At 38.3% G+C, this 22,589-nt stretch overlaps 2 protein-coding genes and 1 pseudogene across 21 annotated transcripts in view; 1 reads left to right on the top strand and 2 right to left on the bottom strand.

The window, feature by feature from the left end:
* LOC104599709 (protein HESO1-like) overlaps window positions 1–1,835 on the top strand; it is a 74,205-nt gene extending 72,370 nt beyond the window's left edge. For all 18 annotated transcript variants that reach the window (XM_088891660.1, XM_088891661.1, XM_088891659.1 and 15 more), the window contains 3 exons: window positions 289–395; window positions 472–573; window positions 682–1,835. In XM_088891660.1, coding sequence (XP_088747786.1) covers window positions 289–395; window positions 472–573; window positions 682–1,284 — 812 coding nt within the window. In that variant the 3' untranslated portion in view covers window positions 1,285–1,835. The remainder of the gene's footprint in view (window positions 1–288; window positions 396–471; window positions 574–681) is intronic.
* Window positions 1,836–7,135: 5,300 nt separating this feature from the next.
* Window positions 7,136–10,326, bottom strand: LOC104599708 (pentatricopeptide repeat-containing protein At2g29760, chloroplastic pseudogene; annotated as a pseudogene). Of its 2 annotated transcripts, XR_016078752.1 has the most exons (3): window positions 8,023–10,326; window positions 7,867–7,922; window positions 7,136–7,768 (listed from the first exon to the last, which is right to left on the bottom strand). The product of XR_016078752.1 is annotated as a pentatricopeptide repeat-containing protein At2g29760, chloroplastic pseudogene, transcript variant X2 (transcript). The 2 variants fall into 2 exon arrangements; XR_016078751.1 differs by having other exon boundaries at window positions 7,141–7,768; window positions 7,867–10,326.
* A 2,982-nt stretch (window positions 10,327–13,308) lies between these two features.
* LOC104599707 (choline-phosphate cytidylyltransferase 2-like) overlaps window positions 13,309–22,589 on the bottom strand; it is a 60,839-nt gene continuing 51,558 nt past the window's right edge. Inside the window, exons 5-8 of the mRNA XM_010262346.3 lie at window positions 14,782–14,937; window positions 14,550–14,630; window positions 13,956–14,066; window positions 13,309–13,872 (exon numbers count right to left, since the gene is read on the bottom strand). Of these exons, the coding sequence (XP_010260648.1) occupies window positions 13,711–13,872; window positions 13,956–14,066; window positions 14,550–14,630; window positions 14,782–14,937 (510 nt within the window). The 3' untranslated portion in view covers window positions 13,309–13,710. The remainder of the gene's footprint in view (window positions 13,873–13,955; window positions 14,067–14,549; window positions 14,631–14,781; window positions 14,938–22,589) is intronic.

Genomic DNA, 22,589 nt, shown 5'->3' with positions numbered 1-22,589 from the left:
TCTTTTATCCTATGCAGGGTACAACGAGCATGCCTTTCATTTACACCTTTATTGCGTCTCACTTGGTCTTCCCTTTGTTTTTGCTGTTCATCTAATGATTTTATGATAATCTGGCACCATGGGCATGCCTCACATGCTTTATCTTGATGATTATCTTGTGTCTTTCTCAACCTGTTCCTTCCCCACCCAAATCCTTTTATTGTCATTGCTCTTTCTTGTTCTTTTCTTTCATTGCTTTCTGTTGATTAATGTGGTTCTCAAGGTATTACTGACCTTCAAATTCTTCAGATGGAGCTGAGCCTCAAGATATCAGGATGACGGTTCATGATTTTCTGCATTATGGGAAGAAGAATAAAGAATCTTTGGCTGAACTCTTTGTAACTCTATTGGCCATGGTAATGCCCTTCCTTCCTATGAAATAGATATGTAACAACAGTATGCAGATTTTCATTGGTTTCATTACAATTGCAGATGGCATCAGTTGAGACTCTATGGCCTAAAGGTCTCTGTGTGAGCACATATCAAGGATCTTGGATATCTAAATCTTGGGATGATCAAGTGGGCTATATAAGTGTAACTTAACTGGACCATTTCAAATGATATTGTATTCAATTAACTTGAATTACATATAATTTCTTTTTGGCTGAAGAAAAAAATAAACCATTTCATTTCTTGTCCCAGGTTGAGGATTTCACAGATCGCACCCAGAATGTTGCCAGGGCAGTTGATATGGAAGGCTTAAAGAAGATCTACAGGTGCATCCATGTTTCTCTTTGCGATCTCGAAGATTTCAAGGATGGCCTAATTCAAGCACCGAAGTTGAATAATTCTCTCTTTGGTTCAGAACCTATTCCTTCTGTACATTGCAGTAGTACTGTCAATCATAAGAGAAGCTTTCCGTTCCATGATCCTGCAGGAATGTCACCTCCACTCAACCCAATCCCACCAAAGAAGAGGCGGTTTATTGAAGTCCCTACAGTACACCAAATGCATGCTGAGATTCCAAGCCACCTACCTCTTGTCCATTCACCTATTCCTCAGCAGAATCTATACGTTCGTCCTGGATTTGGTTATGGATTTAATCAAATGCCATCGGGATCTGAGAGGCCATATTGTCCTCCACACCTCCCATTTGCTCCTCGACTATATAGTAGTGGACTACAGCAAAACACGGTAGGGGTTAAAGTGTTGCATGATCCAAATCTGATGTCCTTGGTGCCTCATGATAGGCTGGGGGTGCCATATCCTCAAGTCAACCATAATTGGCATTATAAACTTGACTGATTAGGTTCCTTATCCCACAATGTTGTTGCACACTATGGGAAGTTGCTCATTACCGGGTTCAAATCAACTCCACTTAATGTTGCTGCACATTTCTTTCTTTAATGTTTCTCCCAACCAAGGGAACCCTCAAATATGATTGCACCAATTGATCGAGATTCACCTTGGAGCTTGAAGGCATGCTTGAGTGCCTGGGCCATTTTCAAACTCTGGACACTGGGGGGACCGCAAGACCAGCTGATGATGTGTGGTTCCAATTTCAACAAGGCTAGACTGTTTTAAATTGCTAGTCTCTACTTTATTCAGTTCATGTACTTAGAGCAAACAACACTTAGGTAAGAGGTCACCCGACTCAATTGTTAGTTTCCAAATTTTGGTAGTTTATTCTTGGAATTCTTATCCTTTTTCTTCTTATTTTTTGTATCATTATATGGCATGTTAATATGTGCAGATGCAGCTGTTTTTTTTTTTTTTTCTTTGTATCATTATTCAACCTCTGCAGCAAAATTGATTTGCTTAATCTTTAAAAATAATAGCAGACATACAATCTGAAACCATTGAGTACCAGGTTTTAGAAACTCTTTACAACAGCCCATCAGAGGCTCAGGCCTTGATGTCCTTACCAACCGTGCTCCAACATTATTGATAGAAAGTTGCAAATACGCCATCAGAGGCTCAGGGCCCTGGGCCTTAAATGGGCCCATCTGTTTTAACAACTTGGAATATCTCCTCTCCATTTGGACGACTCCACAACCATACCTATATCGTTATCCCCCTCCGTTGTACATGGTTGCAATAGGATCACCAAGTCATTCAACGCTACTGGATCAGTGGACTGGTATGCCTTCTCAAAGTGGTCCACAATGGCACTTTTAATCTGTTTTCTGTCAAAACGCCAAAACCATCTAATTCGAGACTCACGATTACAATCCACCTTCAATTTTGTGATGTTGATAAATGAAAGAATCTTGTGTTGCAACCTCCCCTCACGCAGCCAAGATTCTCTAGATCTTTGCAACCAAAACAATTCCTTACAATGCAATACCTTCTGTAGATCTGCTCGCAGCTCCCTTTCCGTCTCTATGGTCCCTCATGAACCAGGCAACTGTTGTAAAGCCCTGATTTCTTCTCTATAGTTTCCCTCATACTGCAACATCTTTAGTTTCAAAAATTCATTTTTCGCATATTTTAATCTTAACTAATCTTCAATGTTGCCGTAATATATTCTCCATATTCCTACTATATTACCATCAAATGAGCACTATCTACAAACTGTCAACTCCCAACAAATAATCAGTTTGTAGTGAGCTACTAACGACAAACATAGAAAAGCTCACCTATTCTTTGTCATAAAACTCTTTTTCCTCCAGTGTCAAATTGTTTCTTTATCTTCATCTTGGACCCTTTTGACTGTTTCCTTTTTAGCTGCTCTTGAATTCGATCCCTAATAGCTGTTCACTGGAAAATGCACAAGGCTTGTGATCTAGCATCCAAAGAATCTCAATTTTCAATAGCTAATACATGCAACAAAAATTACCATTTTTTGACAACCTTCATCAAACATTTACATCTCAAGAAAGCCAGTCATCCAGGGTGGCAATTTTTCACCCAACCTGCCCATTTGCTTGGCGGGTTGGAAATGGGTTGATCATCCATTGGGTCAATTTAAATGGGTTGAATTGGGTTGTGGATTGGATAACCATTGGGTTAACCACTACAGATATAAGTATAAATTCCTTAGCCTTTTTTTTTAATTTTCTTCATTTAAATGAAATAATTTATAATTAATGCATTAATTTTCTATTAATTATTGACTAAAATTAGTTTTGTCTCGAATCAACACACTTCACCCAAATCGACATAAATCCAAATCAACTTTGACCCGAGTCCATACCAGCTCAACTTGGTCAACATAAATTCAAATCAACTTGACCTGAGTTTGTACTAGCTCATTTGAATGAAATAATTTATAATTAATGCATTAATTTTTTTTAATTATTGACTAAAATTAGTTTTGTCTCGAATCAACACACTTCACCCAAATCAACATAAATCCAAATCAACTTGACCCAAGTCCGTACCAACTCAACTTGGTCTAAATATGAACAGACTCAATCACCTTGGTTTGGTTTGTTTGAGTCGGTCAGCCTAGTCCAAACCCAACCCGACCCAAGACAGGCATATTCTGGGTTGATCCGGATCCAAAACAAGTTCGTGCGGATGGTTCGGGCTAGCTTGAAATCCGCCCCCACTTTGCTTGGCTTGGATCATCCAACCCAAATATGAGCCAATCCGATTTACTTCTCTTGACCTACTTTGGGCCAATCAGTTTTGTCCCAAACCCGTGCACAAACCTAATATGGGCTAGTCCAAGTCAATCTACCATTGACTAAACCGGTCCAGTTTGGTCCGACTGAATTAATCCAAATCTAAACGATTCAACCACCTTTGATGTGATTAACTCGAAGACAATCCAATTAGATAGTTCAAGTTGGTCTAATTGGTTTAACCTAAGTGGTTCGGTCAAACCCAAAACTCGAAACCCAAACATAGTCAAATGGCTTCGCCGCTTGTGTAAAAGTAACATGCATGTAATGTGATTTGAACCTTCACCACTTTTGTAAATAGCAATTATTATTACCACCTAGCAGGTTCCAACATGCTTGAATACATTTTATATGTTATGTTTGGTTTTATTTTTACATTTTCATTTTGAATATGTTTTACATGTTATGTTTATGTATTTTAATTTGATATAATAGTTTTTTCTAAAACATTTATTTTTAAAATTTTAAGTCTATATGTTATGTTATGTTTAATATTTTAATATTTTTATTTTTTGCATTTTCATTTTTATTTTGCATTTTTGCACCTTGCTTCAAAAAGCCATGCACCTCACCTTGAGCCTTGTACCTCAAGTGCAAAATGCACATTCGCTTTTAAAACATTGGAAAAACTAAATCACCTAGTGAGTGCTTTCCTAGGTGATTGGTTTCTATGTGTTCACTTCACATAGCCACAACACTTACTTGTAACCCTCTAGTGAAACACAGACGTGCTATTAATCAAACGAAAAACCAAATTATCCAGTGAGTGCATCTTACTATTGCTACTCCAAATGACACACTAACAACCTACTAACATGAAAAAATAGGGATTGCCTCTAGGGTCTACTACCTCGCTATGACAATTTAGAAATTGTCATAACATAACAATGAGTTCACATGACCACTACACTATCATGCGACCCTCCAACAAAACACAAGCATGCTATCAATCAAATGAAAAACCAAATCACTAAATGAGTGCATGCCTAGGTGATTTAATTTCAATGAATTCATATGGCCACAACACTTTCTTTCAACCCTATCGCCAAACATAGGCATACTAATGATCAAATGAAAAATCAAATCACCCAATGAGTGCATGTCTTTTTCCTACCCCAAATGATATAAAAATAACCCACTAACATAAGAAAAAATAAAGACTACCTCTAAAGTCTACTACCTAATATGAGAATCAAGAAATGCCAAGGGAGACTAACATGTGTTGTGAAGTGTTCAGATGGTTACAATACTTTATTGTGGCCTTCCAATAAAACAATGGCATGTCAATCAAAAGAAAAAACAAATCACCCAGTGAGTACATGCTTGGGTAATTTGGTTTCGATGATTTCACATGGTTACAACACTTTCTTGTGACCCTCCAATAAGTCATGAACATGCTAATAATCAAATTGAAAACCAAATCACCTTGTGAGTGCATGCCTAGGTGATTTTAGTGATTTGGTTCTGAATTGTGATCAGTCCACATGGTCACAACACTTTTTTGCAACCTTCCAATAAAACATAGACATTCTATCAATCAAATGAAAGATACAATTACCCAATGAAAGCATGCTTGTTGTCGCTACCCTAACTGATACATGAACTACTTGCTATCAAGAAATGTGAAGGCCTAACATGTGGAGCAATGAGTTTACATAATCATAACACTTTCTTATGGCCTCTAAAAGACCCATACATGCTATAAGTCAAAAGATAAACAAACCACCAAGTGAGTGCATGCTTGGGTGATTTGGTTTTCATGACTTCACATAGTAACAACAATTTTTTGCGACCATCCAATAAAACACAAACATGCTGCTATCAATCAAATGAAAAAACAAATAACCTAGCAAAGGCATTTTTGCTATTGTTAAACCAACTGATACAAGAACTCCCCACTATCATATAAAATAGAGACTACCTCTAAGATATACTACCTAATTATGACAATCAGGCAATACCAAGGTAGCTTAACATGTAGAGTGATGCCTAAGCCATAAGGCACTCATGGAGGATCACCTCACTTAATTGCCAAGATATTTTCTACACAGTGTTTTTAGATAAGTTTATATTCTTAACTTTCTGTGATTATAACAAAGCAGACATTATTAAGCTAAATTATTCAATTTGAGTTCAAATACTAGTTCTTTTATTACTTTTCTTATTTGTTAGGTTTCAAAAAGATGTATATTGTCTTGAATCCTCAAAGACTTCAAAACCTGAACTAATAAGCATGGAAGAATTCTTCTTCTTTCATTCTTTCTTTTCTTCTTTTCCTAGGAAAAAAATAGAGGCTCAGCCCCTCTATTTTCTAAAATTTCTTTTCTTTCTTCTAGTTTTTCATGAATATGTTTATTTTCTATGTTTTAAATGAAGTTTATACATTTTTTATGAAGATAATAAAAAATTAATAGTGAAAGATTGTTGTTTCTTACCATGGAACCTAGGGAATTACCCTAGGATTCATGCTTTTTATTCAAAAAAATCCCATCAGCTAGGTGATGCCTAGGTGCCCCCCAGGTGACTATGCAACAAAGCGCCCTGCTATCACCTAGCCTCACCTTGGTGCCTTGAAATCTATGTACCAAACTCCACAGTCTAGGTAGATGGAGCAAAAACAACACTTTCAACAGAACTAATCAAACCCATAATGGCAGAAGCTCAAAGCCTCTCAAAACTATCTTAAACACAAAGTTCCAAAAAATCCCTGTAGGGAAGTCAAAACAAAGAAGGCTATAGGTTTTTCCTTGTATGTAGAAATTGAGTAAAGATCTGAAAAGGATTCTTTTAAACCTTGCTATGCATTGAGGGTTATGCCTCACCTCTTTGGGCCATTATACCTCAACTATGCCTTTATCCTTTTGAAACCTTGCTTGTCACCTGTTTGGCAGTCCCTTCCCTTTGGATAGCTGCCCATTACTTTCCTCCACTTTGACAGCTACTTGTAGACTCTTCTATTATTGTCAATTACTTGTCATTTGCTTTTGATCTCCTTAAAGTATATCATGAATTCATGATTGCTTAGGAATGTTAGCATATACATTCACCTACTTGTAACCTATATGTGCCTCAAAAGTTGATGACTGATTCAAGACACCTGAGGATGTTAATTGCTCTCTTCTTAGGCAAATGATCTCATAGATTCAATTAAAAGCCCGTAAGGCTATGCAGGAAGACTACAATATAAAAATATAAGGGAACTTAAACTAGGAATGGAGGATGTTCAAAAGTTATATGAACTTGCTGTCCAGAAAAGGATTGAAAAATGCTCTCACCTTATCAAAGAATGGCATATAGAAAAAAGATACTCCCAAGTAAGACACCAGAGGGATTCACTGTCTGTGTGATGATCCAGTCCCTGGTGGATCCCTGCCCCCCAATCTGTGGCAGCAGTAAATAAGGGACGCTTTATACCATATTGTTTTTAGGTAACTCATTTAGAGACAGAGTAGAACCCTATAGTAAGAAAGAACCTCAAGTGTTTGGAGGTTGACCCAATGACGTAACTTCTTTAGAAAACTCAGTCACAAACCACTACTGAATCAAGGGAGTCTAGATTCTAGAATATGCTGTAACTGTTTTTTGACTTTCTTGGGGAGGGTTAAGAGCTTTTATCTCTTCCCTTGTCTCCTTTGTAATCTATATTTCTTTCTTTAATAAAATTTCTGTTAGTGATCAAATTAAAAAAAAAAAAAGTCGTTCACTAGTTTCTTTTATCGCATAATCTTATGCTTTGGGGAACTATTCCATTGACAATCTGAAGTCTCAACCAACCACTTCTTATACACTCCTGCTTCATCTCCTCACTATGGTCATGATTCCTGGGGATCTTTAGAATGCATTGATATTCTCCAATATCTACTAACTTCTATTCAAGAACTGGCAGCTTAAAAGTTTAAGCAAGATAGAAAAATCTTCTAGTCAATGTTTCCTTGCTTAATTCTTAAACCATATGGAGTGCACGAAATGCTAGAATCATTGTAGACAAGTCTAGTTCAGAACAGGAAATCCATAGACAAAATGTTGGCACTGTACTTAAGTATGTCTACCCAAAAGTGCTTTATTTTTTGTTAATAACACTATTGATGTATATGATGTCCTTTTCATACTCTAACCCAATGTACAATTCCTTGGTGTAAATGGATGGTAACCGTGAGAGCCTGAGAGAGAAAGAGAGGGGTAACAATCAAATTAGTATTGGCTAATTGTAAAGAAAAACCCAGAGAACAAAAATCCACTAGTGCTTCAAGGTGTTTACCTTTGATATGTCAGTTGCCTCCCTGCTGATAGATGCCATGTTAACAGGCCTTCAACCTTGAGATTTCAGTAAGAATAATTGGCACGTTTTTGGTCAATAATATATAATGATTCTACCAGAGTTTGAACCAAAAACAGAATATGGAGAAAGGCCTACTTTGGTCGATCAATTCACTAAGTAATATGGATTTCAGCTATTGATCTTGAATTTCCTCCACTTTGCCCCATTATCCACCATCCCATTTCCTTTCCCATTATTCTGTTACCAAAAGTCATTACATGAACACCTCCCACCTTTGAACTGATGGAAGCGACTCCGGTCCCGCACTATAATTTCTCGCCCAACGATTCTTGAAATGATCTTGGCAGCATCATGACAGTCATTACAAACTCGCAGATTCTTTACAATCCGAATAGTAGTTCCTTCGCTAGTGCTAATGAGACCAAATGCAATTGCCAACTTCTCACTGTGGGTGGATAGTGCATCCTCCTTCTCTTCCTCATCAATGTTATGCACCACAAGATCCGTTTTTGGTTTATATCCTGCCACCTTCATTCTCAACCCCAATTCTCTGACCATTGAATATATCTTGTCAGCCTGAGGATGTGACTTATCCCCCATGAAGAACTCGTGAACTGTGTTATTAACCTCAATCCAACTGCATCCAGGAGTTTTCGTCACTCCATTCTTCTGCATCATCAACCTGCAATTTGCAGCATCATCCAACCTACCTATCGAAGCATAAACATTGGCAAGATAAACATAGCTTCCAGAGTGTTCTGATTCCAGCTCAAGGATTTGTTTGACAACCCTTTCTCCACGCTCATTGTCTTTGTAAATACGACAACCACCAAGCAATGCACCCCAAACTACAACATTGGGTTTGATTGGCATTGAATTGATCAAATCCTCTGCTTCAGCAAGGCGTCCAGCACGGCTGAGAAGGTCAACCACACAACCATAATGCTCAACCTTGGGAGTGATTCCATACTCCTGGTCCATCAGATAGAAATACTTGAGCCCCTTATCAACTAACCCTGCATGAGTGCATGCTGATAATAAGCCCATGAAAGTAATCTCATTTGGCTTCAATCCACATTCAACCATTTCAAGGAAGCACGCAAATGCTTCTTCCGCATGTCCATGCATGGCCAACCCAGTAATAATAATACTCCAGGAGATGACATCTCTCTCCTGCATCTTATCAAATACCCGCCTTGCCTCTGCTATGCATCCACACTTAGCATACATGTCTGCTAGTGCATTCCCCAAAAAAAGATTCAACTCCACACCACCCCGACAAATAAACCGATCAATCCACTTCCCCAAGTCCAATGCACCCAAGTGAGCGCAAGATGATAATATGCTAACAAGAGTAACGCTATTGGGCTCGAGACAGCCCGTTTGTTGCATCTCACGGAATAGGTTGATGGCATCGGCATATCTCTCATTCTGCGCATACCCAGCAATCATAGCGTTCCAACATACCACATTTCTTTCAGGCATGGTATCAAAAAGCAAACGAGCAGAATCAAGGTCACCTATTCGAGCATAGCCGGTTATCATGGCCGACCATGAGACCACATTCTTCTCGACCATTTGGTCAAATACCCGTCTTGCAGATTCAACATCGCCACCCAAAGAATAACCTGAAACCAATGTGTTCCAAGAAACCACGTCTCTAAGAGGCATATCATCAAACAAATGCTGGGCAACCTCCGGGCAGCCGAATTTAAAATACATATCGACAAGAGAATTCTGAACGAAGAGGTTGGATTGAAACCCAGCTTTGGCGACCACGGCATGCATTTTCCAGCCATCTGCTACAGAAACGAGACCGGCGCAGGCCTTGAGAACTGAAGTGAAAGTATACTCGTCGGGGTCGGGGGCAGGTGGAGATGACAGTAGGGTGTTGAAGTAATGGAGAGTGTGGGACCAATCGTTGTTCTGGGCGTAGGCTTTGAGGATGGAATTCCAAGCGAAGATGTTGGGGTTACGGAGTTGGGCGAAGATGAGCGCAGCGTAACGTAGCTTAGAATGAGCAGAGCAGACACCGATAAGTTTGACGGCTACGAGGTTAGGGTCAAGGAAGGGAGGAGGTGCACAGGTTAAGAACTGAGCTTGAACCTGTAAGAGTTGTTTCATGCTTAGCTGGGCGGCGCATTTTAGCACCAGTTTCGTGAGCTTGCGATGATTGTTCGATTGAAAGGCCAGGTTGAATTGGAATCGCAGCTTCGAACTTCGAACTTGGAAGGAGAGGGACAGACTCAGTCACAGAGATCAACTTCAACTTCAAGTCTTCAACGATTATTGCTACTGCTTAACTGTTTTCCCAACCGTCGCTGACTCGTTTGGCCGAACCGTTTAATCAACCCTTGCTCGGACCACAATCTACCATCTTTCTCTCTCTCTCTCTATATATATATTAAATTCTTGGAATTAACCCCGGAGATGTGAAGATTTGAACCCAAGCACTTACAAAAGCCATGGTCTCACTTAACCATCAAGGGTGAGTTTCGAAGGAGTACAAATGTAAATATGTAGAATGCAAAACCTTATATTTTGTATTATTTTGTATGTATTTACCTTGTACATATTTGCATTTGTACTGCTTCCAAACTGAGCCTAAGTTATTTGTTCATTTCTTTTCATTTTAATATTTGAATGGATACAATAATTAATGTAAAAGGTAATATTCACAATAAAATTGCTAAATTTAATCAACAAAGATAATAACTATATAAATTTTAAATTATATATTATAAATTCAAGTTTTTAAAGAATATGAAACATTTGTGATGAGAGCTGCGATGGCATGAAAGAAGCCATGAAACATTTGTGATGAATATTATACTGATTAACAGTTTTGACGACCAAACGCCATTGTAGATCCTTGTGATGATTAAGGATTGCCCTAAAACGATGAACGTGGTTGTTTACACTTGCAGTGGGCTATGTACATCATCCATAACTGATTGAGCCTCAATGGATGAAGTATGTCTCCAAGTTCTCTGCGATACGCTGCGACGATTTGCTTCGTCACAATAACCAAGTCACCCAGACACATCACCATCCTAAAAAGCCTTATTCTCAACAGATGACTACGGGCAAACTCAAAAGGGCCATAGCCAAGACATACCACGTGAGGATTTTAAGGGAAAAGTGAATCATTATCTTGTACAGTCCTCACTAGACACGTGATGAAACCCCAACAAAGATTATTCGATAACAACCAAAGAATCGTGATACACCTTCCTAATGAGAAAAGTCCCTATTTTTCTATCTCTCATTATAGCTCTAAGGACTTCTCTACAAAAAGGAGAGACTCGAAGGCTCACATGCGAGACCTGTCTTTAGAATCCCGACTTCCTGAGTTTCCAAGTTCCCTTGCCTCATGCTCTTCTTGCAATCCCCTTTCTTACACAATTCCTTCTCGGTCCCACCTCCACTGATCCTTGGTCATCTTTGTCTTTTGAAGAGACCATCTCTTATTGCCTCACCACCCTTCCTACACAAAGAACAGGTTCCATGGGTTGACCTTGGAACTTACTCCTATAGGGGTAGGTTTTAGGTTCTACCATGGAATCGAAACAAACCAACCCATGTTCACCCCTAGTTTAGGGGTCTGATTTCATTTACAACAAAAGCCCCGTGAACTTTCAGATATCAACAAACACCTCCTCTTCGTTTAGTTGTGTGTAAAGTTAACTTACCAAAATATCCATTCAAGAAATTTCTATAAAACGAAAATTGCAACAAAAAAGCCCAAAAACTTTTATAAAATAATGAAATTGCAGCAGACACAACATGTAATTAATATCAACTAAACTGGTAATAAATGGAAATAAAAACACTAAAAACTCATTACAAAGGGTGATTTTGAAATTTAGAAAATTTTAAACAGCCACGTGAGAATCTTTTTCAAAGAATGTTAATGAGGGGCTCTTTGTTGGAATTTGAAAGTTTAGGGAGAGAATTTGAAAGATTAGGGAGATAATTACCACTACATGCAAAGTCTATAGTAGTATCTAATTTACCATTTTTTTTTTCTGGACACCTAACGATTGTCTTAAATCAGAGATTATATAGCAATGGACACCTACCATTTCAACTCTCATTTTTTCTCATTCTTACCCAAGAAGAAATTTTAAAATGGACACGAATGGGTAAAAATTGGTAGAATGAGAAAATATTGCTATGAACCAAACACTTGTTTTTTTAAAAATAAATTATTTTCAAATTGACAAGTGTTCTATGTTACTCATTTTCATTAAAAAAAATGTTTGAGCGACCCTAAACCACCAGTCTAGGTCTCCAAAATCTTTGGCATAGATGTGCATTGGTAGATGGCCAGCGGTCAATGCCCACTAGCATAAGTTTCCACGACAATCCGCCAATAAACATTTATGGCGGTGGTGGTGGTTTTGTAGACCTAGGCCTGTGGTTTATGACTGCTGGCATAAAGTTTCTTTAAAGCATGAAAATGAGCAAGATGGGGTATAATTATTTTTCATGTTGCTGCTACTTCAATGTTATGGGCTGATTTTTCATTCTAAAAAGAATGATGCTCATGACAAGAATTTTGTAACCAAATGCTTTAATGTTATTCATTCTTGCTCATTCTTACATAGAATGAGCAAGAATTAAAAAATGAAGCCCATAACAGAGAACCAAACATGGCCTTATTAGCCATAATGCAGTGCAAGGTGCTGCAGTCATTTTGCCTCCTAAGGGCCACATAGGCATTTTGATTTTACCAAACCATAATCTTGTTTAGTTGGGATCTATTGCCCATAAAACACATTACAGTACCCTTTCAATATGAATTGACACCACATATCTCGCCATAAGACAGGGATCCACCATTTGCGAGATAAGGGTGTTGGAATGTATTTTGTTAGAGATCCGGACTGGGTTGAGTTAAATGATGTTATTTACTTTGGGTTATGTGAAAACAAGGTTCAAATCATCGAAGTATCCTATCTTGGGGCCATAAAATTGACATATAATGAGAGTGAGATTTAAATTTATTTTAATATTAAAACATGATATCACAAGACCCTTTAAAGGGGTTTTTATAGATATGATATGATAAGACCCTTTAAAAAGGAGCAAACCATAAATTTCTCTATGAAAAAATAAGTCACGCCAAAGAGTTGAAACAAAACATGGTAAAAATGAAATGAAATCCTAAAAAAAAAAAATAAAAGAAAAATACTTGGCGTTAATGTGTAATAAACAGCAATAAACCATTATAACAATATATTCTTTTTTTCGGTAGAAATTATAACATTTTATTCTGTGCCTAACCATTTGTTCTCCCTATTTTCAATTCTCTGTTTTTTTGGGGGTATTTCCACAGAATCTATATGTGGTTCATTTCCCTTTTGTTCCTTTTATTTTACACGGTATCTACAAATTTTCTAATCCAACAAAATATGGTATCTTGAAATTTAAAACGAATGATATAAAATGAATGTAAATCCTGATACCTTAGTAATATGGCACCCTTCAAAGCCATAAAAACAATAGAGGGCAGAGGGGCTGCCAATTACCTGTTATGTCAAGACTGTTAAATTAATAAGGTCAGAAAAAAAAAACAGAAATAAAGAAACCTTCTTCCGGATCAGAGGCATATCTAAGTTCTAACACATTCAAAATTTCAAACACAACTCCAGGATGCCTTTTCATATTTCACTTCAACTAGCTTCCAAGGTCACCGTAATACATTGTCCATACTGCTACTATATTGCTATCACATGAGCATCATCTACAAACTGTCAACTCCCAACAAGTAACCAGAGTGTGTAGCAAGTTACTAACAACAATCACTGAAAACCTCACCTATTCTTCATCATAAAACTCTTCTTCTTCATCATCAAAGTATTCTTCATCATCATCTTCGTCTTCATCTTCATCTCCCTCCTTCCCATCCTGAAGAAACTTGGACCCTTTTGACTGCTGCCTTTTTAGCTTCTCTTGAATTCGGTCCCTAATGGCTGTTCCCTGGAAAATGCACAAGATCTGGGATCACCAAACGTCCAAGGAAATCTGGAGTTTTAATAACTAATACATGCAACGGAACTAACCATTTTATGGCAACCTTCCTCAAACATCTCAAGAAAACCAGCAACCCACCGATCTGCATTCTCCACCCACATATTGTGATGCATACCAGCAGTTTTTGCCACTGTTTGTATCTACAATGTTGGGGAAACAATTATAGTCATCAAAATCATTACTGGCTACAAAAGAAAGTGGTTACAGATCAACTAATGGGTTCATATTGAGGTGACAACAGTGCATCCTTGTTAATTGGCATCTACATCAATAATGTTATTGATTCAGATGCACAAAATTGAGGGTGAGCCTTGGCATAACAGTGGGGTTGCTTCATTGTGACCTGGGGTGACCAGGGTTCAAATCTTGGAAACAGCCTCTCTGTATGTGCAGGGGTAAGGCTGCATACATCTGTCTCTCCCCAGACCCTTCATTGGCGGGAGCCTCATCCACTGGGCTGCCCTTTTACGCACAAAATGAACCTTGACAAATCAGGACGCAAGTAATGACTTGATGCTGCTTTTTCATATAAGATACTCGGATATGCCCAAGGAAATCAACATGTAAATCAGTAAATATGTGTGTGTGTGTGTGTGTGTGTGTGCGAATGCACACACCAATACCTTTTTTTCCACTTTTTCTTGGTGCTCCTTCACTTTCTCACGGAGCTTATTTAATCCCATGTTCACTCTTAGCCGCTTCTCCTGATGATTAGAAACAGATAAGGTTGCATCATCGGAAGAAGAAAGTAGGAACAAAGCCACTGTAGGAACAGCACAGATCAAATAGGATCATCCAATTATCTAATCCTATTTGAAAGGAATCATTTAGGAACAAATATAAAAAAGACCATACCTTCACATAGCTAACTCCAAGTTCCTTTCGTGTATATCCACGATCCAAGTTACGCATCACATATTGATTATAATCCTTAAGAATCCTCATTATAATGTCTGAAGTAGATATCCCTTCTGTCCGTTTTGTTTCCTTGAACTTCCCAACGGCTTTGACCTGTACAAAAAGGACTTACATCATGTATATTATTCTTTAATAACAACAACAATAATTGTTGTAAAACAGAAAAATAAATAGTGCAGGGGTAATATGGTTGTTTTGCTCTATTAGATTTTAATTAAAAGATGAGCAGGCACACAACCTCTCACTTGATTCATCTAAATCTCTCAACTGTTCTCTCTTCATTTTCTCGTTTATAGCAGAAAACATAATATCGGAGCAATTTTTTATCAATATTGATGAATTTTTATGTGCAACAGGTTCTGTGGTTGTGCCTACCCAGCCTTTTTAGCCTCTGCAAAAGAACAAAATGAACGACCCTTTAATTCCTTTCTACAATTTCCCAATTTGGGAGATCCTTCCCCAATACAGCTGAATTCTACTAGTGCATTGTCCCGCTAATGCATCCACCATACAGTTGGCTGACCATGGAACCCACTTATAACTTGTTCTACTTATTGCAGCCCACTGTGCTAACTCTCTCATTATCTGTATTTCCAAGAGCATGCACTATTTGTTTTTAGCACACAGTAGTGCAAGAATTCCCTTCCACCACTAGCTAACCAAGTTGTAGAAAATTATCCACTCACCTACTTTGTGAGAAACCAAATAGTTCAGCTCTAGTAGAGTCACCAACATCAACAGGTCAAGAGAATAGTGCAAATATGACTCCACCAAGCACAAGAGGTATCAGGGTTTCCAACATTACATCCATCAAAGTTCAGCTTATGTGTTTTAGGAGCCAAATGGGACAATAAAGGCCTAAGTTTACTGTTCATTGAAGAGGAACTTGCCACCCATGGCCAATTCCAAGTAAATCATCCATAGAGAAGGCATCTGCCATCTTAACCTGAAGTGCCACCCTCATAGCAATGGTCTTAATGAACACTTCTTTAATTTACCATCTCCATGGTATTGGACATAGTTGTCAAGGCAACGCCTAGGCGACAAGGCGCCCTTTGAGGCTCGCCTCACTCGCCTCGCCTAATCGCCAAGCAGTTTTGTACTACTACTACTACTACTACTTTCTTTTTTTCTTCTTTTCCTATAACAAAAATAAGGGTTCAGCCCCTATATTTTTTGAATTTTCTTTTCCTTCTTTTTTTCCTTCTCATGAATATGTTGATTTTCCATACTTTAACATGAACTCAATACTTTCTTATGAAAATTATGAATAATTATTAAGGAAATATGGCTATGGTACCCAGTGAACTACCCTAGGATCTTTGTTTTCCATATAAAAAAATCCACCGCCGAGGCGACTAGGCGACAAGGCACCCCCCTGATGCCCAGCCTCGCCTTAGCACCTTGAAAACTATGGTATTGGAGTATTAATCCACCATAAATTAGATCACCAAATCCTTCTTTCTATCCTTCTATTCTTTTATCCCTTTTTTTTCTTTCCCATTATTTGGATCAAAAGTCTTTCTTCTGGTAGATGATTAGATCATACTAGACCCACTCTTTTTTCTTGGTCATGTGACCAGGTCTTCTTTTGATTCTCAACTCCTTTAATGAAAAGAGATAAAGCACATTGATCGTTGTCCTGGTGTTTAATAGGCTGCACCAATTTTGTTTCTGGTCCAAGGAAAACTGTCTCAAGGATGCTAGTCCAAGCGGTTTTTTTTCCTGCTCATCTTTATACAAAATTCTGAATCAAGTCTTTCTTCAGCCTATTTCTTCCCCTTTTCCTTTGAAAGCAATTTGGATTGGACCTCCCCCCCAAATTTAAGAGACTTGAGAATCTCAAAGTTGATAAAACATATGAGGGAGGGAAGACAATTCATTGAGCAGTAGAAGATACAGAAAATTAATTTCTTCCCGAGTTCTGTTTCCTACTCTCCTCGCTGTCTAACTTTGGACTGTATGCGTTCCTGGTTATAACTTGAATACAATTTGCTTTTTCCTGTTCATTATAAAAAATATATAGCTCAACTCTGCATTAAGGCCAGTTAAAGGCCTCTGGATGATCATCAGTGGTGCAGATGACCTTGAAGAAGTGTTTGTGTAGAGATACAGTAAATGAGTCTTAGTTGCTGTTTTATGTGTGGTCTTTTTTTATTAGTCTGTTTTATGTGTGGTCCCACTCTTATTTATTACCTTTTAGCTACCGTTACTATTATTTTTGTTTTTTCCTCTTACTTATAGGTGGCAGGGATACTTTAGGCATTGTAATCTTCTTTTATTGAAACATATAAATAGCAAGTAGAGGGGGCGGAAGAACCATTCCATTCTGCTCTCTTTTTCTTCTATTTTCTTCTTCTTCTTCTTCTTCTTCTTCTTCTTCTTCTTCTTCTTCTTCTTCTTCTTCTTCTTATTTCTTTCTATTTTTCTTTGACTGATCTCATATTAAACCTAAGTCTGTTACAGCTGTTATTCCAAGTTGGTATCAGAGCAGGTTTAGGTTTAGGCTGAGATCTAATGTATACTTAACCGAGCCAGTTGCATGAGACTCTTTTAGGGCTGGAGTTTCAGACTTTTTTTGCCTGATTCTTGGAGGTCAGTGGAGATCAAAGTATTGTTCAAGCCTCTTCTGAGTCTGCAGTTTGCCCAGTGACCGGGAAGGATCAGAGATACCTGTTTGATTGAGGTTTAGGGGTTAAACCTCAGATTGAAGGTAGCACTCATTTTTTTTCTGGGTGTCTTTTATTCTTTCTTGAGATCAATAGCAGGAGGTAGGCTTTTACAAGTCTCTGGAAATAGCGGCTGAAGTTTTCCTGTTTTCTCCAAGTTTTTTCTAGAGTTTTGCCTTAAGGAACAACCAGTTTTGATTGGTTGTGAACTTTGAACAGCTTGGTTGCTGTAGTTAGTGGAAGATCTTTTTCTACTTGAAAGGAGTTGGGCTGTGTGATTCTTTGCTTAATTCAGCATGGAGACTGTTGGGAATGAGTTAAAATCTGTTGGGGAAGGGCTTGTAGGGGATGGTAGTGTGACAAACAACAATCCCTTCCAGATTACTACAATTAAATTTGATAGAGCAAATTATTTGAAGTGGGCTCAATTGGACATGATGGCCATTAGAGGAAGGGGCAAGTTGGGGTATGTAACTGGGTGATACCAAGAAACCAGCCAAGGAAGACCCCTCTCATGCCAAATGGGTTTAAGAAAATTACCTAGTAATGACTTGGCTATGTAACTCGATACAGCCTCATATCAGTAGAAATTACCTTTGGGCAAAGACAGCTAAGGACATTTGGGATAATATGAAGGAAACTTAGGCCATGTTTGGGAGTGCTTATTTGGGCCAGGACCACATCATTAAGCACTTATTGGCGTTTGGGAAATAAGCCCGAAATAAGTGCTTATTTTAAAAATAAGGGCTTATTTTTTAAACCCAAATTTCCAGCTTTTTTTAAGTGCCTATACAATAAGAACCTATTCAATTTTTTTCTTTCAAAATTATCCCTAGTTGGATTTTAAAATACCACTCAGTGCTGTCGATCTGGTCCAATGAGATAGCAGGTGAGATAGAATCGATAGATAGAGAAAAAGAGTACCTGTTATCAGGATGAATGACAAAACCAGTCCAATGCGATAGTGAGACAAACAGAGAGAGAGAGAGAGAGCACCACCCATAGGGTACATTTTGAAAATTTGAAAGAAAATGAAGGACAAAAGAGTTACAAGTGCTTATTGGAGAAAAAGACCACCAAACACCCAATATGAAACAAGTGCTTTTTTTTTAAATAAGCACTTGAAAAAGCTGGTGCCAAATGCAAATAAGTGCTTATTCGAATAAGCACTTTTTTAAGCACTTATTTTTAAAATAAGCACTCCCAAACATGGCCTTATTCTCAGCCCCTTGATGTGGCCATGGCTTATGAGCCAAAAACTGAAGTAACAAATCTGAAGCAAGGGGAGAAACCTGTTTCAATTTATTCTACATCTCTAAAGTCTCTGCAGCATGAGATTGATTACTTGGAGACAATTGAATGGGAGAATCAAGAGGATGCAACAATTTATAACAAGTTGGTGGAAAGAAATAGGGTTTTTGAATTTCTTGTTGGGTTGAACTCTAAATATTATATTGTAAGACAACAACTTCTCACCAAGGATAGTATTACCTTGTTCCAAGCCTATTCTCTGGTGCATAGTGAGGAGAGTAGAAGGAAAGTTATGCTGCAAAATTCCCAAAATAAAATCGACCTTAGCAGCTATGAAGCAGAAGCATAGTGGTGATAAGGAAAAAGAGATTAGGAAGGAAGAAAAAAGGGAAGTGATCTGTGACTATTACATAAAACCTAAATACACCAAAGACACTTATTGGAAGCTTCATCCCCATTTGGTGCTTGCAAGACTTAAGAATAAGAAGGAAAAAGCAAATGTAGCCACCACTACAAATGCCTCATCTTCTTCTAGGGCTAGAAATAGTTGGTTAGCCACAAAAATGGCACCATTATTTAGTGGGTCACCAATTCATCATGAAGAAATAGTTGGTTAGCCACAAGTGTGGGGTTCCATACCCACACTCAGGCTCTAGTGTGTGTGGTTTCATACCCACACCTAGTTGTTTCTAATTTCTTTTATTAGTAGTTTCTAATTTCTTTTTAGTAGTTTCTAATTTCTGTTATTAGAAGTTTCTAATTTCTGCTAAGTTGAGCTGGCTGGCCTTGTTGTTTCTAATTTTTGTTTATTTCCTATTCTTGTAAGGATCCTAAAAGCTATAAATAAAGGAGTGTATGAGGCGGCAGATCATTCACCACCAAACCCCTTCTTCCTTTTCTCCAATCGTCACTCTCTCTCTCTCTCTCTCTCCTTCTCTTCAAACCTGTAATACAGTAAACAGTTCTTCTTCTTCTTCTTTCAAGTCATCATATGTACAGATCATAAGAGCCTATGCTTTGGAACAACATACCCACATTGGGGAGCAACAGTGTTGGGCCTACAAGCTTATGGGCTACAGCTATACAATAGAATATAAACCCAGGCCAAGTAACAAAGTTGCTGATGCACTCTCCCGTGTATATGAGTTTCACCAGATGACTATATCAGTTTCAGTGTTTCCATTGGTAACTAGCTCAAGGAAGAAGCTCAGGCAGACCCAAAGCTCCAAGTCATTTGCACCAAGTGGGCCACAAACCCAGCTAGTACACCAGAATAGAGTGTGGTGGATTCCACCCTTTCCTACGAAGGGCAACTTGTCATTTCAGCCCAGTCGGCCCATCAACAGCAACTCCTGAGCTTAATTCACGCTTCTTCACAAGGAGGCAACTCCAAGATCTTAAGAACTTACTGACAACTCTCAGCCCACTATTTCTGGGTAGGCATGAAGAAAGCAATTAAGGCTTACATGGCAACTTACCATTTGTCAACAGCAGAAGTATGAAACACAGTACCCAGCTGGACTATTACAGCCACTTAAGATTCCGGAGCAAGTTTGAGATGAGGTGGCAATGGATTTCATTACTGGTCTTCCAAAATCAAAAGAGAAGTCGATAATTTTGATGGTTGTTGACAGGCTCTCCAAATATGGGCACTTTATCCCTTAGGCCCATCCCTTATACAGCCAACTCGGTAGTTGAATCTTTTATATGGGAAGTAACAAAACTCCATGGCACACCTACAGCAATCATTTCAGATCGGGATGCCATATTTCTCAGCCATTTTTGACAAGAATACTTCAAGCTACAAGGCACATCTCTACATCATTCCACCAGTTATCACCCACAGATTGATGGCCAGACAGAGGTCCTTAATCGATGTCTGGAAACATACCTAAGGTCATTGCAGGTGAAAACCCCAGCTCTTGGGTTCATTGGCCCCCATGGGCAGAATTTTGGTATAATACCACCTTCAGGGGGGAGAGTTTCCTCTCAAGAAGTGTGCTTGCCATATATGGCCTCTGATATGCAACTTGCTGATCTCTTCACCAAAAAGCAGTCACCAAAGTCAAGATGGAGACAGATCTCTGCAAGTTGGGAATGATCAATATCTATTCCCAACTTGAGGAGTATAGAGATACAGTAAATGAGCCGTAGGTGTTGTTTAGTTGCTGTTTTATGTGTGGTCCCACTCTTATTTATTGCCTTTTAGTTACTGTTACTGTTATTTTGTTTTTTCCTCTTACTTATAGGTGAAAGGGGTACTTTAGTCATTGTAATCTTCTTTCATTGAAACATATAAATAGAAAATAGAGGGGTGGCAGAACCATTACATTCTGCTCTCTTTTTCTTCTATTTTCTTCTCCTCCTTCTCTTCCTCTCTTTCTTTTCTTGACTGATCTCATACTAAATCTAAGTCTGTTGCAGCTGTTAGTATTGCATCATATCTTATCAATTGTGTGTGTCTATATGTACATGTGTATTTATAATATTGATAGTCGTCTTATCAATCATATATTGACATGGGTTTTATAGCATCAACTCCCTATCAACTGTTCTTTCCTATATCACCATTGTTTTCCATTACCATTTGTGTCTTATAGATTTTTGTCCAAAATCGGTCTCCTAGACGTAAATTAACTCCCAAGTCTATTCACTTTGTATTTCTTGAGTACCCTTGATTTTTTTTTTTTTTTTGGGATAGTAAAAGTAGATTTTTCATTAAAATAAAAAAAAAAAGTATTACAACTTCATCAGATGTTAAGGCAACACCAACATACAAGTTAAAACAAATCATCTAAATTACAAATTTGCAACCCAACACTTCCCCAAGATCCTCTTTATTAACTTGTTTAAATTCTGGCAGTACCAAATACAGATCTGCCAACAGCCCCACAGGCCTATCTAAACTCCAAGCTTTATCTTCAAATACTTCCTTCCAGATGTTCCAGCAGATTGTAAAAGATATACAGCACCAAATCAACCCTGCTTTCTTGCTGCCTCTGAGTTTTGACCATGCTGAGAAGATCTCTGAAGTAGACCTTGGCTGATTAGTTTTTTTTTTGAAAGAAGTTAACTGATTTCATTAAAGGAAAGAGAGGTACACAAGAAGGTGTACAAATACAAAACAGGGGCCAGACCCTTGAGAATTACACAGGTGGAAAATTATCACAATATAAGGTCTCCAGAATGACAACTATTTTTGCTAAACCATCTGCAATTGCATTTAGCTCCCATGGAATCCAGTATAGAGAAACATTCGTATGAGCCAATAGGTCCCTTGCCTCTGTTAAAAAGTGACTAAGCCTCCATGGTCCAGCCTCCTGTTGTCCTAACCATTTTTGTTAGACAGTTTTGTATGCCCTTAGCTTCAATCAGAATGATGTACATTATGAGTTTATTGTAAATGAATAAAAGTACATATTTGATTCTTGTTCCCTTGGTATGTTTCTGTGTAATACCCTTAAACTTGACACTTAATGAGACTCGTGTTAGTTTAGAATGTTCACAGCCAGTGGGTCGGTCTGGGGAGACCTATCCTGATAAGGCTGACACTGTTATGCCACCAAGTCGGTTGGGGTGGCCTGTCTCAGCTGCCAAGGTGAGACCCTAGGCGCATACAGTGTAGGATTAATTGAATCTTTGAACTGGACCAGATTTCCAGTATTGCCCTGGACCTTGGAGATTGATAGGCAAAACTAGAAAGTTACACCCGACCCCTAGACCCGATTATGATATTGCACTAGGTGTCGGATTGGGCTATCTTTGATGTACCAATCAGTGAGATCCTTAGCGGGGGTCAAAACCTGGGTATGTTGGGACAGTCTA

The sequence above is a fragment of the Nelumbo nucifera genome, chromosome 7, assembly GCF_055504915.1.
Source record: "Nelumbo nucifera cultivar China Antique chromosome 7, China Antique-T2T, whole genome shotgun sequence".
Classification (NCBI taxonomy): Eukaryota; Viridiplantae; Streptophyta; class Magnoliopsida; order Proteales; family Nelumbonaceae; genus Nelumbo; species Nelumbo nucifera.
Note: the sequence above shows the minus strand (reverse complement) of the source record. Positions and strands in the feature narration are given on the sequence as shown.